Below are 25,760 nucleotides of genomic sequence, written 5' to 3' on the forward strand. Positions count from 1 at the left end.
GTCAGAATAATAGTAGAGAGAATGATTTATTTCATCTTTTATTTCTTTCATCACATTCCCAGTGGGTCAGAAGTTTACATACACTCAATTAGTATTTGTTACCATTGCCTTTAAATTGTTTAACTTGGGTCAAATGTTTCGGATAGCCTTCCACAAGCTTCCCACAATAAGTTGGGTGAATTTTGGCCCATTCCTCCTGACAGAGCTGGTGTAACTGAGTCAGGTTTGTAGGCCTCCTTGCTCGCACACGCTTTTTCAGTTTTGCCCACAGATTTTCAAAAGGATTGAGGTCAGGTCTTTGTGATGGCCACTCCAATACCTTGACTTTGTTGTCCTTAAACCATTTTGCCACAACTTTGGAAGTATGCTTGGGGTCATTGTCCATTTGGAAGACCCATTTGCTACCTAGCTTTAACTTCCTGACTGATGTCTTGAGATGTTGCTCCATGTGCATGTAATTCCACATCTTTAATCGGAGTGACACCTTCACAAAAAACAGGTAAACAGAAACGTGACACAACCGTGGCGCACACAAACACTCACAGAACATAAATAATTACCCACAAACACATGTGGAAAAAAGGCTGCCTAAGTATGATTCCCAATCAGAGTCAACGATAGACAGCTGCCTCTGATTGGGAACCATACCTGGCCAACAAAGAACAGACAAACTAGAATGCCCACCCAAATCACACCCTGACCTAACAATATAGAGAAATAAACAGGCTCTCTAAGGTCAGGGTGTGACATCTCCCCCTTTTTCCTCCAAACATAACGATGGTCATTATGGCCAAACAGTTCTATTTTTGTTTCATCAGACCAGAGGACATTTCTCCAAAAAGTAAGATCTTTGTCCCCATGTGCAGTTACAAACCGTAGTCTGGCTTTTTTATGGCGGTTTTGGAGCAGTGGCTTCTTCCTTGCTGAGTGGCCTTTCAGGTTGTCGATATAGGACTCGTTTTACTGTGGATAAAGATACTTTTGTACCTGTTTCCTACAGCATCTTCACAAGGTCCTTTGCTGTTGTTCTGGGATTGATTTCCACTTTTCGCACCAAAGTATGTTCATCTCTAGGAGACAGAACGCATCTCCTTCCTGAGCGGTATGGCGGCCGGTACCGTCAGGCGTTTGGAAATTGCTCTCAAGGATGAACCAGACTTGTGGAGGTCTACAATTTTTTTTCTAAGGTCTTGGTTGATTTCTTTTGATTTTCCCATGATATCAAGCAAAGAGGCACTGAGTTTGAAGGTAGGCCTTGAAATACATCCACAGGTACACCTCCAATTGACTCAAATTATGTCAGTTAGCCTATCAGAAGGTTCTAAAGCCATGACATTGTTTCTGGAGTTTTCCAAGAATTTTCCAAGCTGTTTAAAGGCACAGTCAACTTAGTGTATGTAAACTTCCGACCCACTGGAATTATGATACAGTGAAATAATCTGTCTTTAAACAAATGTTGTAACAATTACTTGTGTCATGCACAAAGTAGATGTCCTAACCGACTTGCCAAAACTATGGTTTGTTAACAAGAAATTTGTGGAGTGGTTGAAAAATGAGTTTTAATGACTGCAACCTAAGTGTATGTAAACCGACCGTCCGACTTCAACTGTATGTGTGCAGTGGTGTAGGCTGATTGGTGGTGGTGCTCATGCTTCCTATCACTCAGAAGTTATGTGGCAAGGTAAGGTGACAACAATTGCCCACCATGGATTTTTCCCAGTTCAATCAATCAAATTTATAAAGCTCTTCTTACATTAGCTGATGTCACAAAGTGCTGTACAGAAACCCAGCCTAAAACCCCAAACAGCAAGCAATGCAGATGTAGAAGCACGGTGGCTAGGAAAAACTCCCTAGAAAGGCCAGAACCTAGGGAGAAACCTAGAGAGGAAGCAGTCTATGAGGGGTGGCCTGTCCTCTTCTGGCTGTGCCGGGTGGAGACTATAACAGACCATGGCCAAGATGTTCAAATGTTCATAGATGACCAGCAGGGTCAAATAATAATAATCACAGTGGTTGTAGAGGGTGCAACAGGTCAGCACCTCAGGAGTAAATGTCAACTGGCTTTTCATAGCTGATCATTCAGAGTATCTCTACCGCTCCTACTGTCTCTAGAGAGTTGAAAACAGCAGGTTTGGGACAAGGTAGCACGTCTGGTGAACAGGTAAGGGTTCCATAGCCGCAGCACCAGCTGAAACTGGTGTAGCAGAACGACCAGGTGGACTGGGGACAGCAAGGAGACATCAGGCCAGGTAGTCCTGAGGCATGGTCCTAGGGCTCAGGTCCTCTGAGAGAAAGAGAGAGAGAAAGAGAGAGAATTAGAGAGCATACTTAAATTCACACAGGACACCGGAAAAGACAGGAGAAATACTCCAGATATAACAGACTCACCCTAGCCCCCCGACACAAACTATTGCAGCATGAAAACTGGAGGCTGAGACAAGAGGGGTTGAGACACTGTGGCCCAGTCAGTTAAACCTTGAATGTTGAAAACAATAGTGTAAGAACACTTTTAAAGCCTCTAAGAATAAGATGATCCAACATTCAAGTCCTTTTTGGCTAGCCACAGCGGTCAACTGGCTAGCTAGGTAGCAGTTTATCTTCATAACAAATTCACTAATTTGTTTGTAAACAATTAACAAGCTAGTTAGCTACCACATTTTTTTGTCAAACTGTCAACAGAGTAGCTAGTAGGCAACAAGATAAGGCAAATAACAGTCTAAAAACCACTTGAGTGCTAATTAAATCAGATTTGTATCGGATTTCAAACCACCTACAAAGGTAGGTCGTTTTTGATCACGAGTAGGCCTATTGCGTCTGAGTCTACATCTTTGAAAAACGTTTTTTTTTTAAATTTTCTTAACCAAAGTGGATTTTTGTTTTCTCATTGAAGAGTGTTTCTTGTTATCTTGGCCTTTGTTAGAGCTTTTGAACATCATACAAACGGGGACAGCTTGGTCTGACGAGGCAATCACAACTATTGTGAAGTCCTTGCAGAGAAACCACATTGTACAAATCACATCCATTCATTTGTGTGACATCAAAGAGGGTTGCAGTCCAAGTAAGCTTCAAACAGGGAGCTCACCCCACAAAGCACATGGTAAGATCAGTGACATAACATCAAAACAGGAAGAAGAAAAGAAGGTCAGGTTAAATAATGCACTGTGCGAAATTGTGATGTAAATGTGCATACTGTGTATTGGTGCATCAAAATACATGAAGTTACCAATATTATGTTTCAATAGAACAGCATGATGGAGTAGCTAAAGACGTTTTTAAAGACGTTTTATTTAACCTTTATTTAACTAGGCAAGTCTGTTAAGAACGTGAATTCAGAAAACGTGGGAGACTTTTTGCATCCAACATATTAGCCCAACTCATGATGCATTTCTGAAATCCTCAATGCTTCCTAATCAAACAAATTGATTTGTCATTGGGGTACAATTAGGACTATAATGGTGTCCCAGTTTATCTATCCTGCTGTCTACCAAATCCAAACTGAAAACATGTTTTTTACTCAGTGCACGCAAATGGGTGTGTCATACCTCCTGTGAATATGATATCAATTTTTTTGTTGTTGTGTGTGATTAGGAAACATCTTGAGGTTTTCAGAAATGTATAATTGGTTGGGATAATATACTGGATAGATGTCTAACGAGGTTACAGAACATCGTCAATGTAAAAAGCATCCCACTTAGTCTTGATACACCGTATTAGAGGTGTCATAATGCCCATAAAACCTAGCGGTCAAATAGGGAAATGGTTCTAATTGTTTTTCCACCAATTATTTTTCCCATAGGGAATTTTAGAAATACTTCAAATAAGGGCATGCAAATCTCTCTTGGACAAGGTGACTTTTATCACTATATTAGTTTGATTAATTAGTTAGTTATATTAATTTGAAAATGCTAATTAGACAATGCTAGACTACAAATCCCTGCTCGTCACCTCTAGTTTATACTCACGTCACCTGGAGGAGACTAGTTTATACCAGCATGACAAAATAATTTATTACGCCCATTCATTCTTTATAACTTCCATACTCCTCCAAAAACCCCAAAACAAAACTTCATCCTCCCCTACCTTTCCCTCAAATCTCCTTCCACCCTCCTCACTATCCCTTCCACCCCCCAATCTTTCCCTGTCTTCACCATGTTCTGCCTGGCTTTCCACAGCCCCCGTTTGAAGAGACTCATGAGAAGCCAGAGCAGAAACCTGTCCCTATCCATCCCTCTCGCTCTCCCTACACCTCTCTCTAACTTGGCCCATGACAATACAAAATCCCCCCTTACCAAACCTAACAACACCCGTGCCCTAGCCCATACTACTCTGGCAAAGGCACAGTCCCAAAAGGCATGGCGCACAGTCTCCTCCCTGCCACAAGAGGATCTTAGACAGGTGGGGGATCGCGCCAAACTATGCCGGTACAAGCACCGGCAAGTACCGGCAAGCACTTGTGGAGGCTCAACTAATTCAGGTCCTTGAGCCTGTTGTCCAGGCCCCGCGCCTGCACTCCCTCCCAGACCACTGCCGAGATGCCCACTATAGGCGCCGGACTCCCTGCCTATCTGACCTCCTCGTGATCTAAACCTACTCGGGCAACTTCAACCTCGGGGTGCGCACGCAGCCACTTGGCCGCATGGCCAAAGTGCCACCGCAGCTGTTCCGCCCGAGGACCCGTGTTAGACCACACCATTACGCTTCTCGCCTGATACGAGAAGAACACCCGCAGGAGGTAACCGGACGGGTGTATCACTGGATGAGCAAGCTCCGTTAACAAGAAAGAAACAAAAATTGCATCCAGCTTGAGGGGGAGATGTGGTACCCCCCTACCTCCCTCCCTGATGGGACAGAGCATGCGTGCCCTGGCGACCCACTCGTACCTGCCACCCCACATGAACTAAAACACAAGCCTCACTAGAGGCCTCCTCAGACAAGCCGGCAATGGGTAGTTGTACGCCAAATACAAAAGAGACGGCAACACATCCACCTTTAGGACAAGGACATTGCCCATAAAAGACAAAGACCTAGCCCTCCACATCACTAGCTTTCTCCGTACCACTGCGATACCCATGTTCCAGTTCAGCGTCGCTGATCCGGAGGTCTCAAAATGGCACCCCGAGAATCCTCAGGGCCCCCTCACAGAGAGAGAACCCCGGGCACATCCGCCCTACCGCGCCCTCTTCTGAAAAACTTAAGACCCCTGGAGTTGCGCCATGTAGGACCGGCCATTTTCAGAGTAGTGTGCAGGCCACCATCAACCAGACCATGGCAAGCCATTAGCCCGGTGATGGCGCCTGCACTGCTATCCCCCCCCTAAAATCTATATTAAAATCCCCCATCACTAATTTCTAACACCACTAAGACAGTCCACCATCTCAACCTGTGGCCTATACACCACCACTAATCTAAACGTCAATGACATCCACCCCCATAACCCTCCCCTGCATCACCACAAAAGAACCCTCCACTTTTACCTCCCTGTGCCCACACAAAATCCCTACCCCGATGAGTGCACCCCCAATACCCCAAACCGACTCCCCCTTGTCCCACTCCCTCTTAAACCTACTAACATCCCCTCCATCCCTCAGGTGAACCTCCTGTAAAAAACAAAAATCAAACCCCACACCCTCCAAATAACTAAATACCGCCCTCCTCTTAACAAAATCCCTTAAACCGCTTACATTTAAACTAACAAAAGTAAAATTAGACCCCATGAAATAATAAAATAAAAACATCAAACATTTCACTCAAACACTAAACCCAGACAGAAAAAAACTAAAACAGGAGACTCACCCGATGCTCCCCTGCTCCATATCTACCGGTGGGAACACCATCCGTACTCCCGACGTCCCCCCCTCTTCCTCCATCTCGCCAACCCAGGATGCAGGAATAGTGTTTGGCACCGGGGTGCCCTGCACCATGGGTCTACTCCCACACTCCTCCCCCTCCCCAGCGCTGTAGCTGGTTCGGAAAAAAATAGGGGAGGCTGAGTCCCCAAACAAAAACTCCCCACCTCTTCCTCTACCCAGTCCTGGGCCTTGTTAGGTGGGTCCCCACCCAACAGGAGTTGAGGGCCTGGGGAAACCAGCAGCAACCCAGAGGTTTCTCCCACCCCCATCGCTCTCTTGGCCATCCCTTCCCTCTCACTGTCGGCCAATCGCACCCTACTCTTCACTCTCTTCTTTGGTGATGGCGGCAGTGGAGAGATACCTCCCTCCCCTTCCACTTGCCCTTCCACCGTCTCCTTCTCCACCACCCCTCCCTCACTTTCTTCTCTCTCATGCTCCTCCACTCGCTTGCCTTCTTCCGACGCTTTTCCCTCCTCTCTTCCCGGTTCTCCTACTCCCGTGCCTTCCGTTTCCTTCTCTCGTCCGTCCTTGCTCCTTGCTCCTCCTCCTTCCTTGCGGGCCTTCCCCTCTGGGCCTGTACTCTGATCATGAGACGTCCTTCCTTCTCTTCTTCCCCCATCCCCCGCTCCTGCTCCCGCCCCAGGATGCATATGACAGACGCGTATGACCTCTGACGAGCCGGGCACCCCCGCCACAGGTGTGCTGACGAGCACACACTAATTCTCTCTTTCTCTCTTTCTTTCTCTCGGAGGACCTGAGCCCTAGGACCATGCCTCAGGACTACCTGACATGATGACTCCTTGCTGTCTCCAGTCCACCTGGCCGTGCTGCTGCTCCAGTTTCAACTGTTCTGCCTGTGATTATTATTATTTGACCATGCTGGTCATTTATGAACATTTGAACATCTTGGCCATGTTCTGTTATCTCCACCCAGCACAGCCAGAAGAGGACTGGCCACCCCACATAGCCTGGTTCCTCTCTAGGTTTCTTCCTAGGTTTTGGCCTTTCTAGGGAGTTTTTCCTAGCCACCGTGCTTCTACACCTGCATTGCTTGCTGTTTGGGGTTTTAGGCTGGGTTTCTGTACAGCACATTGTGATATCAGCTGATGTACGAAGGGCTATAAAAATACATTTGATTTGATAAACAGCTGCCTCTAATTGAGAACCAATCTAGGCAACCATAGACATACATAAACACCTAGATAGTATACACCCCCATAAACATACAAAACCCCTAGACAGTACAAAAACACATACATCACCCATGTCACACCCTGACCTAACCAAAATAATAAAGAAAACAAAGAATACTAAGGTCTCGGCGTGACACTTTGTGTCAATTTAAAACTTGCACTTGTTGTTTATTTTGTTTTAAAAAATTGATAACATTTCGTGGTATCCTATTGGTAGTTACAGTCTTGTCCCATCGCTGCAAGAGAGGCGAAGGTCGATGGCACAAGAACATCCCTGCCGGCCAAACCCACCCCTAACCTAAACGACGCTGGGCCAATTGTGCTCCACCCCATGGGTTGCCCGGTCACGGCCAGCTACGACAGAGCCTGGACTCGAACCAGGATCTCTAGTGGCACAGCTTGCACTGCCTTAGACCACTGCGCCACTCTGGAGGCCAATAATGTATAGTCTTATGGCAAAAAACCCCCAGATATGCCTCAATCCTTGTCTTTGGTGCCATTTACACAGGCAGCCCAATTCTGATATTTTTTCAACTAATTGGTCTTTTGACCAATCACTTCAGATATTTTTCAGAGCTGATCTGATTGGTCAAAAGACAAATTAGTTTAAAAAAAAAATCACAATTGGACTGCCTGTGTAAACGTAGCCCATTGAGCAGAGGCCCTCTCGAGTTAACTACTTTCCATGCCAGCACCACCGATTTTTGAAATGGCCTGTTTTCTGTTAAAGTTCTTAGTCATGTAATACAAATCTCTGAGGTCTTCACAGATCAAATCTCTGAAGTGTTTACTGATTATTTTCCTCAATGTTTCATATCTGCCCGAAATGATATTATATTCCATCAGTCAAACTTCACAGACCTCATCCAGATTTCCATTTTTGACTCCATGACTGGAAATATGTACCATATTTTGACTTTAATGTTACATACCATTAATCAAATCATATATTCTATTAATTCTGAACGCAGTATATCCTCAGCAGTTCACTATGTTATCCATGGGTTATTCATTAAGCCATTTTTTACATGTACTGTATTTTAAACATAGTATATAATATGTAACAATGTGGATAAATGTCTGATTGAAAATAAAAAACTTGTCGACAGTGGTCACTAATTCTTAGCCTATAGGGAGTGTGGCGTAGTGTTAATTGGCAGGGTGTGTCTTTCATATGGTGGCATGTTGCAGCTGGCGGTATGCAGTATTAGCGGAATGTGTGCTGTGTCCACGCACTACATGCCTGAGCCTGAGCAGGAGAAGCTCATATGACCCCATCCTGCTGACCAATTCCAAATTCCACCTCCAGAAGAGAGGGTGTAACTATGGTGATGGCAGCAGACTTCTCTTCAGATGATGCCAATTACAGTTTACAAACACAAACTGTGGTTTGTCACCACCGCAGATAGACCCAATCTCTATAACAGTGGATCAAACTTGACAGTGGTATGTGAGCTGTGGCCTGTGCGCAGTTGGATAAGTATACAGTATTCAAAAGTTGGAAATGGAAGGATGTCATGATGCTACTGGACAGGATGCGCGCTGAATGCTGCCATCTTCTGACAGAAAAGTAAATGGCTGTGAACAAAACGTGAGAGCAGACATTTTCCTAAATAAAATCCGCACTGTGATGATAATCGCATGTCAAAATAGTAGCTTTTAAACAATGTATACTGTGTTCCCCACATTGTTTTTATTCCCAATTCAGTGAGGTCATTATGGACTAAAAGCAGTAATCGGATGGCACTTTCAAACATGTATTACAGTCTTGTTAACAAACACATAGTGGATTCAGGAAAATACTGCCACAGCTAGTGAGGCAAGATAAGATAGCCATTACTTTTACATTCCCATGTCTCAGTTTGTTACCAAGGCAACTCTAAAGGGAAAGACAAGAAACAATCTATGTAATAAAAGTTTAACTGTATTTGAACTGAAAAAAAATATACATTTTATGGCCAATATAGCAGCCAAAGTACACTAGAGCAGGCATAAGTGAATGTTATTCCCTATCTGTCTTCGCTTCCTGCTACATGACTTCAATGTATGGAGCTTCAAATGTCACACTATACCCCCACCTGCATAACATACCAATATCCTGCAGCATAGAATTCCCCTGATGTGCTGACTGGCCATTTAAATCATGCTGTTTGGCACATCTGTCTCCAGCAGCTGCTGCCTCTTGACTCCCTGGGTATAGCACACACACACACACCGTCTGGACTTCGCATATTGTATATGGGAGACATCTGCAGGAGTGTGGAACGTTCCCCTGCTGCCAAACCATAGACCCAATTGGGCTTGAGTTGCTTTTTCGGCGTTGTAGTCAGTGTGTTGAATGAGAGTGACAGAGCCAGCAGCTAGCTACCGTAGGGCTCCTATGGCTAATTTCCATCTGAATGTCTGAGCACAGAGTGCAAGAGGTTCTCCAAATCAATCAGAGAGATGGTTGGCAACCAGAGTACTCTGGTTCACTCAAATCAATGTTAATGAGTGATTTTTGCAAAATTACAAAACCCGGAATCTCTCTCGGGTTGCCAATTGAATAGCACCATAATTGTCCTGTGATCCACAGCTACCAATGTGCAATTCCAACAGCGACTATTCCACTCCCATGGGCAGACTGCAGGTATTTTCTTACTGTGGATATAAAAGCATTTGACTGTTTGCTCCCACTCATTTTGCTGCAGTGCTGTCACTGTCGTGACTGGCCTTCACAGCTCCTGTGCTGTTTATCACTTGTCTGCATTGCTTTGTATTTAGTGTGTTTGTATAATCTACTGCAATCGAACCTCCATAGTCATAATGGCTTTGTAGCCTGTTCCAAAGTCTGCGCATATCCGAGCTACAGTAGACTACAGTAGTCTCAGGTAAGTTTTTTCATCTTCATTAAGGTGACAGACAATTCAGAGCATTACCTATGTTACATTCACCCTTATATTCCCCTTTGGTTGACCTCTTCTCCCTATCAACCCCAACAGCTGACTGATACCAGCTCTCTGGTGACAGGAGTCAAGGCACCACTGTAGCCGATTTCCATCCAACCTTGGTCATCAGGCAAGGTTGCACACCACAAATGTCTGGCTTTAAAATGTGGTCGTTCCCCATTACTTTTGGATAACAGTTGAGGGATGGTTCTGCAGATATATAAACATTCTCAAATTCATAGACAGATCTTTGGATGCAAGGACTGACCATCCATCATATAAATATTATAGTTTTAATCATGTTTTGATGCTATGGACTATACAGTGTTTGTTTACTAGCAAAAACTCCCAGGTCTGTATTGTTTTTGGAAACCTGCCAAATGTCCAGTTGTGTAATTCATAGCCAAAAAAGTATCCTATAAATATTTTGATTTTAGAAAACACCTCCCAAATATCAGTAGTTTACATCAAATGTCACAAGGAGATCGACAAGAACCAGTTTACAAACTGCTAAGGTCCCCACTGTTTGTGCACTCTGTGAAGTCTGTTGAGTGACTACTGGGTAAATGATTTAGATGGAAATATCAGTCATTGAGTGTTGAATGATCGTACTCTATTTATGACTGATACAGCAGGTCTCGCCACGATGGTCACATGGGATCGTCCCTTTACAGATCAATATTTCCTACTCCTACTGCACTACTCTTCATGCAGATTATAACCTTTGGTCAGAAATACATTACTCAATTGAATCTTATAATCAAGTGAGATTTGTAAATGTAAGGGAATACCTCCTGGACTATGTGATGGAACAGCATTGTAAAGGAGAGGAACCTCTCAGGAAAATAGAAAGGATATGTATTGCATCAGCTATTAGGTGATACAGGTGGGAGGACGTGGTGTTTCACTGTTGATTTGCTCTAGAGCTTTAAACTTGCCATTCTAGCTTTGCCCAAGGTAACAGGATGCAAAGCTACCTGTCTGAAAGGTTATTTCTAACACAGAGAGATAAAGCAGGGGCAGACATGGTTTTCCAGGCCCTCTGGCGGCTGCTCTGATTACTGAGCTGTGGATAAGGCTGCAGGAGACCGGAAGGAGAGAGGCCCCAGCGCGCCAGGGAAACCTCCTCGGTGGTCTCTCCATTCGGCACTTTCACCTCCATGTGAGAGAGTGCATTAGCCACACGAGCGTGTGACTCGCTTGCCAGATTTGTTTACACAGTAAATGTCCCTTTGTCACTGTAGAGCGTACCCGGCACTTTAGGCAGTGCAGCTTAAAATAAAGGAGTTGCTTTTGGTGTGGCTTATCGCCACCTGCAGGCAAACATGGCTCACCTTATGATGTAGATATTTGACATTTACAGCACAGACTTTTTGACTAGATTTTGGTTGTATAATTGTAAAAACCTCTGTCACTTTCCCCACCAAATGTAAGCGCAAATACAATGTGAATGGCTAAATATAGCATTTCATATTTTCATTGTTCTACTCTTGCATTAACGTAACAGGAAGAAAAATGCCAATACCAAGACAGGTAGTCTCTCAAATATGTATTATGTGATACCATGGTTGGCTAGTAGGGTACAGAATAAGCAGCCATAATATGTCATGATGAAAAGTTTTAACTCACGTGATACAATTTGACGCTGTTTCCGAAGGGAATGACAGGAAATGAGAATAGCTGAATATGCAACCGTGTCCTCACATTTAGGAAGTATCTTTCTGACTCTGCTTCAGGCATCTTGTTACACTTGATCAGTACCGGGAAGTTATCTCAACGTCAGAGAGTTGAAAGTGGTCAGAATGTTTTTTTGCACACTTCACCCCCAGGCTATAGCTCGATGAAATATTCTGCTGCTTTTACTGCGGAAAGTGACTCCACAAAGTAATGTGACGGTAAAATAGTGGACCCTACAAGGTATTGGCAGTGGGTGTGAAGCATCAGGAGTCAGACAGAATCACGTGGAAAATAGTTGTAGTGATTTGCACGTGCAGAAGGTGTGCTGGATCCATTAATATTTACAAGACTTTGACGAACACTGACATTTTTATCTAAACTTTATTTAACTAGGCAAGTCAGATAAGAACACGTTCTTATTTACAATGACGGCCTACACCGGCCAAACCCCGGACGAGGCTTAGAGAACACTGGGACAGCATATCACTCCAGCCCTCCTTAAATGAGCACCCTGAACAGGTTAAATGCCCAAACCCATCTGGGATATTCCAAATGCACCTAAACAGGTAGGCCTATTTCATCAATTAACAGGAATTTCTCACTTAATAATGCATCCCTTTCACTGGTTTCAATATCAATGGCCAATACATAATACATTTGAACATATCAGGGCGTAAAATCACATTTAGCGATACAGATATAGGAAAATGCTTGAAAACGTTAGCAACATGATCAAACATCAGCAGACATTTGCAATCTGTTTTTTTTTTACACTAAACGAGAGGATATGAACGGAGTGGAATGTTTAAGGTGACAGGAGCTCGCGTCATACAGGTTTATTTTCCTAATTCTCTAATGTGCTGAATAACTGACTAATAGGATATTTCCTCTCCGTTCAGACCTGCTGAGCGCTCTGGGGAAGATGTGGACATCATACTGGCCAGGCTGAAATGTGTGAAGGTCTTTGAGCGTTCCACCCTAGCCTCATACAACAGTTATGCCTGTGTGGAGAGAGGCGTCACATGTAAGTCTTGCAATTATGTTCAAAGACCAGTATGTTAGGAAGACTCTTACTCTGTGCATATCTAAAAATATGTTCTCACATCCTGTGTTTTCTTCTCTAGTATATCGTCAAGGAGATATTGGTACCAGCTGGTATGCTGTCCTCTTTGGCTCACTTGATGTCAAAGTGTCAGAGACAGCAAATCATCAGGTAAGAACGGTTGACTATTCCTGTAATTATACCCCTTTTAATGAAAAGCAATAGTATTTATTGAGTAGATGCCATAAACAGTCGATGGCGTAAAAGATTGCAAGTGAACAAGATTGCAAGTGAACAAGATTGCAAGTGAACAAGATGAAATGGCATATTAAAACCACTTCCCTGACTTACTGTGAATTACTTTTCTTTACAATTTAAATCACTCGCCCCTGTATCCAATCGATTCGTTGGTTCCAAAAATGAATTGTATTATAGCTAATGTTCATATTTTTGTCATACAATCGTTAAATACCAAATAAGATAGGCGTGTCCACTTTCCTGCAAAATAATAATTGGTATTCCTTATGTATTGCCTGAGATGGGTGAAAATCTTTCCAATAATCCTACCTTTAGTTCTATTAGTCTCCTCTCACGTCAAAAAGGATGAACTGCTCTGTAGCATGTGCATGAGGAGATCAAGATGCACATTAACCCTGGAGCTCATCTGAAGAGTCAACTAGAAAGGACACTCTACTTCACAATGATTTATATCTGAAATTGCTAACCTTGGGAACACCAGGAGTCTTTTCCTATCATTACCAGTGACCTGTATGTCCAAATCTGCCTGGCCCTGTGTTGATTGGAGTGATTTTAGAAGCCGTTTGTCTAATGCAAGTGTTCAGTGCTGCTAGATTGCGCCCCACCGTTGGGCGTGATCTGATCACTGCCCGTACCTAGCACTTTGAGTGCCTCTCAATGAGGCCCATTTTAAAAGGGAATAAACACATTTGATTAGCGTAGTCCTTCCTACTTCCCCCCTGTCTCCCCCTATTGAAAACAACGAGGAACCATCCAAGAAGAGATGCTTTTTGGTGTCTCTTGTAGGATGCGGTTACGATTTGCACTCTGGGGATTGGGACAGCATTTGGGGAGTCGATCCTGGATAACACTCCTCGGCACGCCACCATTGTTACCCGGGAATTCAGTGAACTCCTCCGCATTGACCAGAGGGAGTTCAAGTCTCTGTGGGAGGTAAGCACCTCTGCAGTACTCCTCACTATTGTGGATTCACGCTTTCAATTCACCATCCAGTATGACTTACCTAGATAGTAGCTATAGTTAAGTATCAGGGGACTGATAATACCCACGCTGGAAATAATGAGGCTTTGTGGGGGTTCTATATTCTGGGATTTTCTTTGATCTCTGCAAAAGTGAGCATGCAGAATTGTTGGTAAGTTGTTTACCCTTTGAGGTGTGTCTCTGAGGCATTGGTTTTTACTTGTGTTTATACACTGTGTATAGATCACGTGAGCAGCACATGCATTCTTAAAGTAGACCACAAGAAATAGCCTTTTTTAAAAAATATATTTTAATTGGGATAGTATTTCTTTAGCGGTAGTTCAATGAAGCATCTGTTTAGAGTTTCATTAGACCTTTTGACCACTAGGGGGAAGTGCAGTGTTATAGAGATTCAGTGCAGTTCTTCATGTTGTGTGGATACATTTACAATTGTGGTTAGATCGCTCGCTTCATCATTTAAGTCAACATTTGGAGCCATTCTCCTCTCCAATTAGTCTCGGAAAAATAGTGCCCCTGCGAAGATTCTTTGCCATATCTGTGAAACATTGTTCCTTGTACTCAGGGCATAATAATTCCATGGGAAATGATTTTTTTGAAGAGCAGTAATGATATCTGAATGTCTCTGCAGCAGGTTAGACAGCTATATCCCTTGCCACTGTGTCCCTTCCTGCTCCACTGAGCTCCTCTCTCCCCTACCCCCCCACCCTTCAACCCACCCAGCAGTACAGGAAGGTACTAAGGACTGAGTTGGCCCGGGATGGAGGTGCCACACTGTCCAGAGGCCCCTGTCTGTCCTGGTGGATCCACTACACTAGCTTCCTGAGTGAGAGAGCTGGTTTCCTCTGAGAGCAGAGGGCAGGCAGGGGGGCTGTTAGTGTTAAAACTATGGACTGTATGTCACTCGCTGGTCCTCCTCACTTGAACTGGAATCTGAGCCTTGTCTGGATGTAGTCTACTGCGTTTAGGCTGTGGACAACCACATGGAAATACTACTATCTCTATCCAGAGAATAAGCTCTCCTGAAAGGTTGGTCTGAGGTGAGCCTACCGAAAAAGGCTTTTAACTGCCAGGCAGGAACATCATCATTGTACATTTGCTCATGCTTCACTGATGTGGCATGTTTTTGTTCTGTCTTCAGATAATATTTAATACCCACGGATGCAGTTAGCTTTTTAGAGCAGGGATAAAAGGAGTACTGAGTGATATAATGACCGTCGATAAAGCTTTCTGTTTGATTTAAAGATGGTTTCAGCTCAGGACTTTGGATGACTATGTCGTTATGTTCCGGGCTGTTCGTTTCAAACTATTTCCGCTTTACAATGATATCTACGGATGAATCTACTTGTTTGATGAGTTCAAACTTTTCAAATGGGAAGGGAGCTTGTGATGGTGAAACAACAGCTTGTCTCGGCATACAGCAATTTTGGCTGTTATCAAATCTGATTGGTCACACACATATTTAGCTGACTTTATTGCAGGTATTGCGAATTGTTTGTGTTCCTAGCTCCAACAGTACAGTAGTATCTAACGATACACACACATCTAAAAGTAAAATAATGGAATTAAGATATATAAATATTAGGACGAGCAATATCAGACATTCTTTATGAACATTCTTTAGTGTCTAGAGATGTCTGCATCTCCCCCGCTATGATGTTAATGTTTTGTGTTTCATTGACTTTTTCCTATTACTAAAGCAGCCTAGTCATTGGAGGTAGCAGCTCACAGCTCCGTGCTTAAAGAGATTATCTGCTACTTTTGTATACCTTTGAGCCAGTAATTCTGAAAGTAGTACTCATGAGCCAAAAGTGGTCCCCTAAAATTGCGTACTATGTCGCGTGCAGATATGTGCCCCACGTCATTCCCCCTCTCTCTCTCTCTCGCGCTCTCTCTCTCGTCCACTGAGCTGTTGGGCCCGGCCCTGCAACCTCATTGGATAACGCTGGGAGGCTTCTTGCTAGGGAAAATGGCGTGGCACAGCTTCAAGAAAACCATTTTGTGGCTACTTGAGGTAAGACGGTAATTCTGCTAATAGATTAATCATGAATGAATTACACATTGACACATCCAGTCTGAAGCTGGAGGTCTGAAAATACTTTCTTAGTCACCAAAGTACCGGAGCATGTCTTTAATTGCTGTAAATAGTGTTCAGTGATAGCAATCTCCTTTGCTCCAGCCAATGCCAATGACAGACCTTGGGTTCAGCAAAACATCACTCCATCATGACTTTGTTGCTTGACATGCTGAGTTAGCGATGTCAGACAAGCTGGGAATGACTGAACGGCAATCAAAAGTGAACCCTGTGAGCTTTCCCGTTGGCAAGCTTTAAATGAATTATGCTGTCAGCGTGTCTGTGGTGTGGGCCTATACGACTTTGGGTCCTATACTGTATGCTGTCACTCAGCATTTTGCTCACGTGCACAGAACATAGATTGAAAACAGATTGAGTTCATCCCTTTCAGTTCTTTTGAGAATCCCCTATGTGTCAAGGTGCTAGACACATCTTGTTATAGGAATATTCAGCCCTGCTTGTGCTTTCCTGTGGAGCCTTGGTTTGAGACGGTCTAGGGGTGGCCATTTATTTCTGTCTGCCTTGCCGCAATTCAGAAAGTACTCCTGATATCCTGTTACTAGCAGCACAGGTCTTTATAAATTCTTCATTTTCTTAGTTGTTTGATATCCTGCCTGTTTACGATATCTCTTGTACTGTGCTGTAATTGATTGTATAAATGCAGACTAACTACCAGAGGCATAGACAACCTGACTTGACATTGTGTGTTTTTTTTTTGTGATTGAGTGAAACGCAAAGCTCATTAAAAGGCAAATGGTCTCCCTCGGGCAATGACTTAAAAATGATTGAACAGCGTATTAGCTGTAATTTAATGATTTGTCTGAAGAAACAAAGAGTAGTAGTTCGAGGAGGAGGGAGGGTGCTGACCGGAGTTGTCCTAACCCAAGGTCCATCCCCCGAGGAACAAGATGCTTAGGGTAAGGGAGGGCCTTTGACACGCATGAACACAAACACACACACACACACACACACACACACACATCTGAGATCTCTCTCCCTGCAGAAACCCTTGGCCTCAACACCACTACAGGCTGAGAACAGCACAGCCTGAATAAACTGCTGGGTATTATTTATTAATGGCTGCCAAGTATTCAGAACACACTTTTCATCCAGTCTCTGAATTCAAAACATCACAAAAAAAGTCCAGACGGTACGTGGATATTCGCTTCAAATACTTTATATTCAAGTATTTCTACTGATGGCCTTTGCTCCCCATTTGAACATCTTGCTCCGTCAATCTTCTTCAAAAGCGCTGCATCTGTTCACGCTGAGGCGAATGGGACACAAACCATTTGTGATTATGGTTTGATATACTGTCCCGCTCAGCTTGACACTGAAGGTGGTGGCAGTCACAGAAATTTTGCTGGAACATGAAATGTTGGTTTTCTCGACTCCCCTGACTCCCGCCTTCAACAACAACGTCAACTGTCACTGCTATCAGGCATGGCTCCCGCTCTGCTAATCCTAGTCTGGTTTATGTTATTGGGAGAGGCAGGCATGTGCTTGTTTATTTAACAGATCAGACATGGGCTATGCTCTGCACACACAGGAACACTTGCTGAGGCACCAATGACCTGATCATCAATTTACCCAAAACTTTGTTCTCTGCTTCCATCGGTCATCGAGAATGAAACAACACAATTGTGATTTGTGCTTTGCTTTCTTGCACGACAGCACGATCTGGATCAGTAGCCTCTAGCCAGCAGATCCCGGTCTCTGTTCCATTCGCTTGTGGTGCACATAGGATTCAGTTTCATACCCAGGATTTTATCGTAGCCCACTTTTCTGCGATATTATACGCTGTACATCTGTGCTGTAGTGGAGCGACAGTGTTCAAAGGCATGCCTAGTTAGCGTTTGTGCATGACAGGCAAGCCCATGCAGTGTTGAGGTGAGGCTCTGTTGGAGGCAGGACAGTGGGTGGGTGGTGGGCGACCACTTTAAGCTCACTGGCTTTGGGTGCTGACCTGTAAAGTGTGGATTCATCCACATACATAGGCAGTGTAAGACCAGTGGCAAGTGTGTGTGTGTGTGTGTGTGTGTGCGGGTGCGCACACGCACTCTTACTACATCTAAACGCCAGCAGACCCAAGTCCTTCCCAGAGAACAGTGAATATATACACAAGTAAAGAGCACTGAAGATCATTGTATCAACAACACTTCTGTTTATCTCCTTATCTGTTCTCACAGCCGTTGCATAAACGTTAGAACAATGGTTTTTCAACCTGGAAGAGAATCAGCTTTTCATGGCTGATTTTGTTCAATCAGATGGAACCATAAGTGATCAAAGGGATTACGTCATCTGTATATTCACCATCAGATGTGCACATTCATCACTCACTCACTCACTCACTCACTCACTCTCTAGTGGATGATGTGTAGAGAGGAGAATTGCTCAATCTGGCACTCTCTGTTTTCTTGGTTGCATTTAATTGTTTTTGCACTTAGTGGTGTTGTCTGGGCTTTGTGAATTGAATATCCATGTATCCACTGTTATTACATGAGGAGAATAGAAATGCAGGACATAGATTTACTCATTTTGTTTATTCACAATGGTCCATTATTTACTGCATTGTGGACTTCACAATTTATCATGCACTATCTCTGAAAATGTGGAAGTAACCCAACCTTATCTAATAAATTACTTTGTCACAAACAACGTCTGTACAGAACTGTTCAAAATCGAGCTTTGTGTTCCCTGTCATGCCATGTTCCCAATCTTTTATTGTAACCTCCCAGAGCGTTTGTCTAAAGCTGACTGAAAGTGTACTAAAACAATTTAGACAGGCCAGGCTTGGGAGTCACCTGTCAAAGTGTGAATTTTGGCCCATTTGAAAACCATAAACAAGTTATATGATTTACAATTGTGATTATATAAGTCATCTTTCTCCAATAAATTCATGATTCTTCTGTTTCCCCAAAGCAGCCGTGACAGACCCTGGATATGAGGTGTCCACATTTACCAGAACTTCTCCACTAACACACATCCATCTGCACCTGCTCATCTCCTTGCCTCTCCCCCTGTTTCACTCCAAACCAACTGACAGAGGGGCCCTTTCACACAGACACCTCTCTCCAATTTCACTGTCTCTCTTTTATCTGATTCAGGGTTAACTTGGCTGCAGTTGAGCAGTTATGCAACACTGGCAATACTGTTCACAACCTGGGGCTATGGTCTCTTCTCCCTGTCACACCAATAAATTGACATTCGTTATTACTACCTCACTGCAGTAGTGGGGGGAGTTCCCTCTATGGCACGGAGTGAAGCTGGCCCTTCTCCATTGTCGTCCAATTATTACTCTATTCTTTGATACATTTTTTGCAGTGGTCAGCCCTCCGATACTAACATATTTACAACCTGTGTAAATCTAACCTTCCATACGTATTTGCCCATTGTAGAAGTGCTGAAAACACCTGAATGCCAAAACATTCAAGGTGCTCAAAAGGTGACCCATTTTTGCATACCCTACCATAACATGAAACGTCCATGTTTTCATCACTGGAAAAGAGAAACGGTTGAGATCGATGTCATTTTAAAAGCTTATAAACACGTTGTGTCTCAACCGATTGGTGGGCGGAACACACAAAAAAAAGTGTATATAAAATACGGTCTGAGCTAGAACACATGCGAACATGAACAAAAATCGGCGTGCACATGTTTTTAGATAATTGACTTTAAAGTCGCATTCAGCAGTTGAAACAATAACAAAGTGGACTCCCCATGCCTGTTTCAGTAAAAAAAAGCTGAAGCGACGGGGCTGGAGATATGTAACCACTCAAATTCATGGACAGAGCTATGGATACATGGACTGACTATCCATGATATCAAAATGAGTGTTTTTAAGCATGTTTTTTTTTAAGCTAAAATAGTTTGTTTACACTGTACTTTGTTTATAAACGTTGGAGTGAAACGAGCTTATATTTTGGGTTCTGATGGGGTACGACAGTTGAACTAAGCTCATAAGTGAAGTTTTTCATGAATCAATGGGTACATTTAAATGGATGAAGCAACTGCAGATTGACCCTTTTTAAAGAGCAAACAAAATCTGAATTATTCTAAAATAGTTTGACAACCCTGTTTGTAAGCTTTTAAATATAATCAAACGGAACAATTTCTCTTTCCCAGTGATGAAGACATGGATGTCTCATGGTATGGTAGAGTATGCAAAACGGGTCACCTTTTTGAGCACCTTTATCTCTTGAATGTTTTGGCATTCAGGTCCATAAAGTCACTTTATGACCACTTCTTCCACGGGCAAACATGTCTGGAATGTTTTGTTTAAGGGAAAAAGAATGCAGTGTCAAAAAGTGATTGAATTCAAATGGATTTACCCATGTAACAATGTTGTCAAAAACACTTATTTCTCTGTTTGGCTACAAGGCCAGAGTTAAAACACTGTAGGACTGTGTGGCTCTAACCAGTTCGGAAGGTCAAAGATCCCATCTGCCCACTGTCGTTGATGTAATGAAGAGAGGCTAAGTAATAGAAGCCGGAGTACTGAATGTACAGAACCTTTTAGGGTCAGAACTCACTAAATAAAGGAGAAAGTATTCCGGGCATCAAAAAGGACGTTTGTTGTATGGCTCCTTGTCGCCCCCGGAGAATCGGAGGCCAAGAGCGATTGCTGAGTCCAAAAAGCTATTACTCCAATTGGCTTTCTGCTTTGTTCTGGATGAAATATCATGTAATACCTTGCTGTAGGCCCAGTGTGCTTGAACAATACAAGACTGTCAGATTCATTTCCTTCCAACTGTAGGTATGAACATGCCATTTTGAATAATTCATTTCATGAATGCCCTGCTTGGGAGATGGTGACATGGGTGCTGTTGAAGGTGTAACACTGAAGGGTAGGCAACTGCATGGAAGATGACACAAATTGTTGGCATCCCTTTTGTACAACTATGCTGAGTGTTCTCCCAAACCGTTGTTCCAGTATTAACTTTGTATTATTATCAAGACAGGGGAGCACTTAAAATACATATCTGTGTTCTGTGTAAACACGACATAATGGTTTAAATAATAGAGCAAAGCCCCCCTATGTCCCTGCCTTTTGGGACCACATGAGCAAGTTCCAACTGTTTCTGTGCTGCGTGTAGTGTCGCTGTGTGCCGCTGCAACGGAGAGAGCGTCCGATTGGAGGGGTGGAGTGATCGCCTAGCAACTGCTGCATGGGGGGAAATCAGCTGGCTGGGAGGCAGGGACTCTACTGGGCACAGGCAGGCTGGGTTCAACTCACTGCTCTGAGAGAGGGATGGAGGCTGGGGCACCAGGACTGGACCACACTGACAACCGGGGGATGTGAGGGAATTCAGACCAGTTTCTGACACGGGGCACTGTAGGTGGATTCTACTACTGGGACTGTAGAATCATCTCATGAAGATAACTAGACTGGGAACACGTGTAGGTGAGTCTTGCTTTATCAAACCTTTTGTGTGATGCTAATGTGGAGTTTAGAAATGGGATGAACTTCTAGGCAATTGAATACATTTTTCATAAATGACACATTTTGAATGTGTCTTTTGACTTCTACAGAAACCTATCACAAGGAGTTTAGAAATGGGATACATACACTTCTAGACAATTAATACATTATAATAAATTGCACATTTTGAATAATGTGTCTCTTGACTTCTATAGAAACCCATCACAAGGATAAGCATGCTTAACTTATACCAATAGTTATAACTTTAAACTAGAATGTTTTGGAAAAGTTTGCATGAAACGTCTCTGTTTGCTGAGAGCCTTAAGCTGCTTCCCCAAATAGTTTTCCAAGCATCCTGTAGTCTGCCAGACAGTGGAGGGTATGGACTAGTTAAGGAAATGTCTTGAGAGCAGGCAGCAGTTTGTGTGATGTATGTTCTGTCATCTGGGATGAATTATTCAACATACAACATCCATGCATAATGATGCTCAGAGTGCAAAATGTGCAGAGGAGGAGTGAGAACATGAGCTGTGAATTTAGTAATGTGACAAGTTGTTTATATTTTCATATTTCTAGACTTTGATTTTAAAATCCAGTATTACTGTAGATCCATGCCATGCATATGATCACTGGTATGATATGTTCAATGCATGTCAGCATTATTTTAGAAATGTTACTGTATGTTTTTGACAAATGGATAATGTTATTTTAGAATTGTTTTAGTATATTTGAAATGTGCATTTGTAAAAAGTAGTAACATAGAGAAGCCACAATGGTTGGAGAGGTGGAGCAGAGCGTGTGTGTGTGTGTGTCAGAGTGGTTGAGGCAAATCAGATAGTAGCTGCCCTGACCCCCCCCTCCCCCCACAGAGAGAAAGAGAATAGACACCGCTGTCATTGCGTTGATAAAGCCTCGGTTTGTATGATGGGATAAGTGATGTTTAGGATGAGTCTCAGAGGAATAGTTTCACTCCTGTTATTATGAGTGTATTATTATATAGATATGGGGTGTTTTGGGCCTGTGTTTATACTTGGGTCTTTATTTAATTGCATAGAAGAGATTTTGGCACTATGATACAGTAGTAGCTTTTATTTGTGTAATCCGGGTTAGTGCATTGGATTCACTCCACCACAGTAATTCACGATTCTTCTTTCAGATTCAAATCCCAGGTAACTTCCTTATCTGGTCCTAACATGTCCTCCAGTTCAGAGAACAGAACACCAAAGAATACCTGTGTATGCTTTTAAATCCTTCCATTAACTCCAAGGAAATCCCCTCTAACAATGTTTCTTATCACAACCTCCTAAGCTCACTGCTATGACGCGATCACAAACGGTTTCATTATCTGGTAAAAGTAATATCAGTTAAAGAGTGAAGCGTTTGACTTAAGCCATTGTTTTGGCTGTTGCCTAGTTGTAAAACTGTCTTCAAGGACTTCTTGACAGGGATTATCTCCATAGACTGCCTTTACTTTCAACGTTGACTACCAATCCTGTTGACTCTGGGGGGGTGAAGGCATCAGGGACTGTGACCCTTCTATGTTAACCCAATAGGAAATGTTTTATTTTTTATTTACATTTGGCTATAGATAATTCAAACAAATGACCCTTTAATGTGAAAACTAGTTCTTAACAAGTTCTGAACAACCTGCTGATGTTTGCACCAGTGTAACACTGTGGGATGGATAGGTTTAGCATGTAGTCCTACATCTCCATCTGATTTAGCCTCATTACTACTTCTAATGGACAGGGGGCAGGCAACCTCTCAGTGAAGTGATACAGTAGGGCCGGCTAGGTATTCTGACATGGTGATTTAGGACACTTCCTTTGATGCTGTGTTAGGTGTGTCAGGCAGGCCATCAATGAAGCTCTGTTGACCTGTCATATCACATTGCGTCAAATCTCTGCACACACACGGTTTGATGGTTGTCTTGTTGTGTAGTGCCTCCCATTTTCATACGAGTAAAATTGATATCTATCTGGTGTGACTGAATGAGACTTGCGGTTAAAACAGAATAAAATCATTTTGAAAGGTGCATAACTTCCCACGTAATCGTTCAGTTGTTATGACATATTGAAATGCTGTTTTCTTGAGCAGCCATGCCCTTTGACCGCTTTACCTGCAACAGATGCTACAGAGCTTCGACCATTGTTGTTTTTCCAACCCTGATCACTACAGTAACTGGTGTGTGTAAAAATGAAACGATACTATACATATAGTCGTGTGAGAGTTGAAAGTGCTCATTGTAATTACAGTGCTGAATCTCTGCTAATGGGATTTGGGCTAACTAATAAACTCATCAAAAAAAGAAACGGCCCTTTTTCAGGATCCGGTCTTTCAAAGATAATTCCTAAAAATCCAAATAACCTCACAGATCTTCATTGTAAAGGTTTTGAACACTGTTTCCCATGCTTGTTCAATGAACCATAAACAATTAATGAACATGCACCTGTGGAACGATCGTTAAGACACTAACAGCTTACAGACGGTAGGCAATTATGGTCACGGTTATGAAAACTTAGGACACTAAAGAGGCCTTTCTATGGACTCTTAAAAACACCAAAACTAAGATGCCCAGGGTCCCTGCCTTAGGCATGCTGCAAGGAGGCATGAGGACTGCAGATGTGGCCAATTGCAATGTCCGTACTGTGAGATGCCTAAGACAGCGTTACAGGGAGACAGGATGGACAGCTGATCGTCCTTGCAGGGGCAGACCACGTGTAACAACACCTGCACAAGATCGGTACATCCGAACATCATACCTGCGGGACAGGTACAGGATGGCAACAACAACTGCCCGAGTTCAACCAGGAATGCACAATCCCTCCATCAGTGCTCAGACTGTCCGAAATGGGCTGAGAGAGGCTGGACTGAGGGCTTGTAGGCCTGTTGTAAGGCAGGTCCTCACCAGACATCACCGGCAACAACGTTGCCTATGGGCACAAACCACTCCGTTGCTGGACCAGACAGGACTGGCAAAAAGTGCTCTTCACTGACGAGTCGCGGTTTTGTCTCACCAGGGGTGATGGTCGGATTTGCGTTTATCGTCGAAGGAATGAGCATTACACCGAGGCCTGTACTCTGGAGCAGGATCGATTTGGAGGTGGAGGGTCCATCATGGTCTGGGGAGGTGTGTCACGGCATCATCGGACTGAGCTTGTTGTCATTGCAGGCAATCTCAGCACTGTGCGTTACAACAACGTCGCCCATGGGCACAAACCCACCGTCGCTGGACCAGACAGGACTGGCAAAAAGTGCTCTTCACTTACGAGTTGCAGTTTTGTCTCACCAGGGGTGATGGTCGGATTCGCGTTTATCGTCTAATCTCAACGCTGTGCGTTACAGGGAAGACATCCTCCTCCCTCATGTGGTACCTTTCCTGCAGGCTCATCCTGACATAACCCTCCAGCATGACAATGCCACCAGCCATACTGCTCATTCTGTGTGTGATTTCCTGCAAGACAAGAATGTCAGTGTTCTGCCATGGCCAGCGAAGAGCCGGGATCTCAATCCCATTGAGCATGTCTGCATGTCTGGGACCTGTTGGATCAGAGGGTGAGGGCTAGGGCTAGGGCCATTTCCCCCCCACCAGAAATGTCCGGGAACTAGCAGGTGCCTTGGTGGAAGGGTGGGGTAACATCTCGCAGCAAGAACTGGCAAATCTAGTGCAGTCCATGAGGAGGATATGCACTGCAGTACTTAATGCAGCTGGTGGCCACACCAGACACTGACTGTTACTTTTGATTTTGACCCCCCCTTTGTTCAGGGACACATTATTCCATTTCTGTTAGTCACATGTCTGTGGAACATGTTCAGTTTGTCTCAGTTGTTGAATCTTATGTTCATACAAATATTTACACGTTAAGTTTGATGAAAATAAACGCGGTTGACAGCGAGAGGACCTTTCTTTTTTGCTGAGTTTAGAATGAAGGGGTTCACGTGACAAGAAAGTAGGGAAATGGACAAGAGTCGATTGCATTGTCGAACAGTCTATTTTTCCGTTGTCCCACAACTCTGTATTATTGTAAGATTGGCTGAGATAGATATTTCTCTGTCTTCGTCAGCTGATTAATTCATTTTCACAGATGAAGAACAATCAAATATACATTATATTTGATGTAATATCTATATAAAATGTTTCATTCGAGCATGTTTCGGATAGACTATAATACGGCTGCCCTGGCAAAAGGAATCATTGATAATGTATGATTGTTCCTCATCTGTATAGCTGGCGGGTTCCTATAGAAGCGAGTGCAGAGTACAGTAGGTCACAGGGGGGAGACTGTAGCTTTGTGAAAATTGAGTGTTTGCTGACACTCCTGCCATCAGCACTAATCCCC

At 43.4% G+C, this 25,760-nt stretch overlaps 1 protein-coding gene across 6 annotated transcripts in view; it reads left to right on the forward strand.

The window, feature by feature from the left end:
- Window positions 1–11,620: 11,620 nt before the first annotated feature.
- The window catches only part of LOC112224179 (rap guanine nucleotide exchange factor 4), a 48,807-nt gene continuing 34,667 nt past the window's right edge, over window positions 11,621–25,760 (forward strand). For 2 of the 6 annotated variants that reach the window (XM_042317084.1, XM_042317091.1), the window contains exons 1-4: window positions 11,621–12,212; window positions 12,546–12,670; window positions 12,771–12,859; window positions 13,733–13,879. In XM_042317084.1, the coding sequence (XP_042173018.1) occupies window positions 12,199–12,212; window positions 12,546–12,670; window positions 12,771–12,859; window positions 13,733–13,879 (375 nt within the window). In that variant the 5' untranslated portion in view covers window positions 11,621–12,198. Of the gene's footprint in view, window positions 12,213–12,545; window positions 12,671–12,770; window positions 12,860–13,732; window positions 13,880–14,811; window positions 14,965–21,165; window positions 21,403–25,760 lie in introns of those variants that run through there. The other 4 variants (XM_042317095.1, XM_042317115.1, XM_042317107.1 and 1 more) reach the window with 4 other exon arrangements.

This window comes from Oncorhynchus tshawytscha, linkage group LG03, assembly GCF_018296145.1.
Source record: "Oncorhynchus tshawytscha isolate Ot180627B linkage group LG03, Otsh_v2.0, whole genome shotgun sequence".
Classification (NCBI taxonomy): Eukaryota; Metazoa; Chordata; class Actinopteri; order Salmoniformes; family Salmonidae; genus Oncorhynchus; species Oncorhynchus tshawytscha.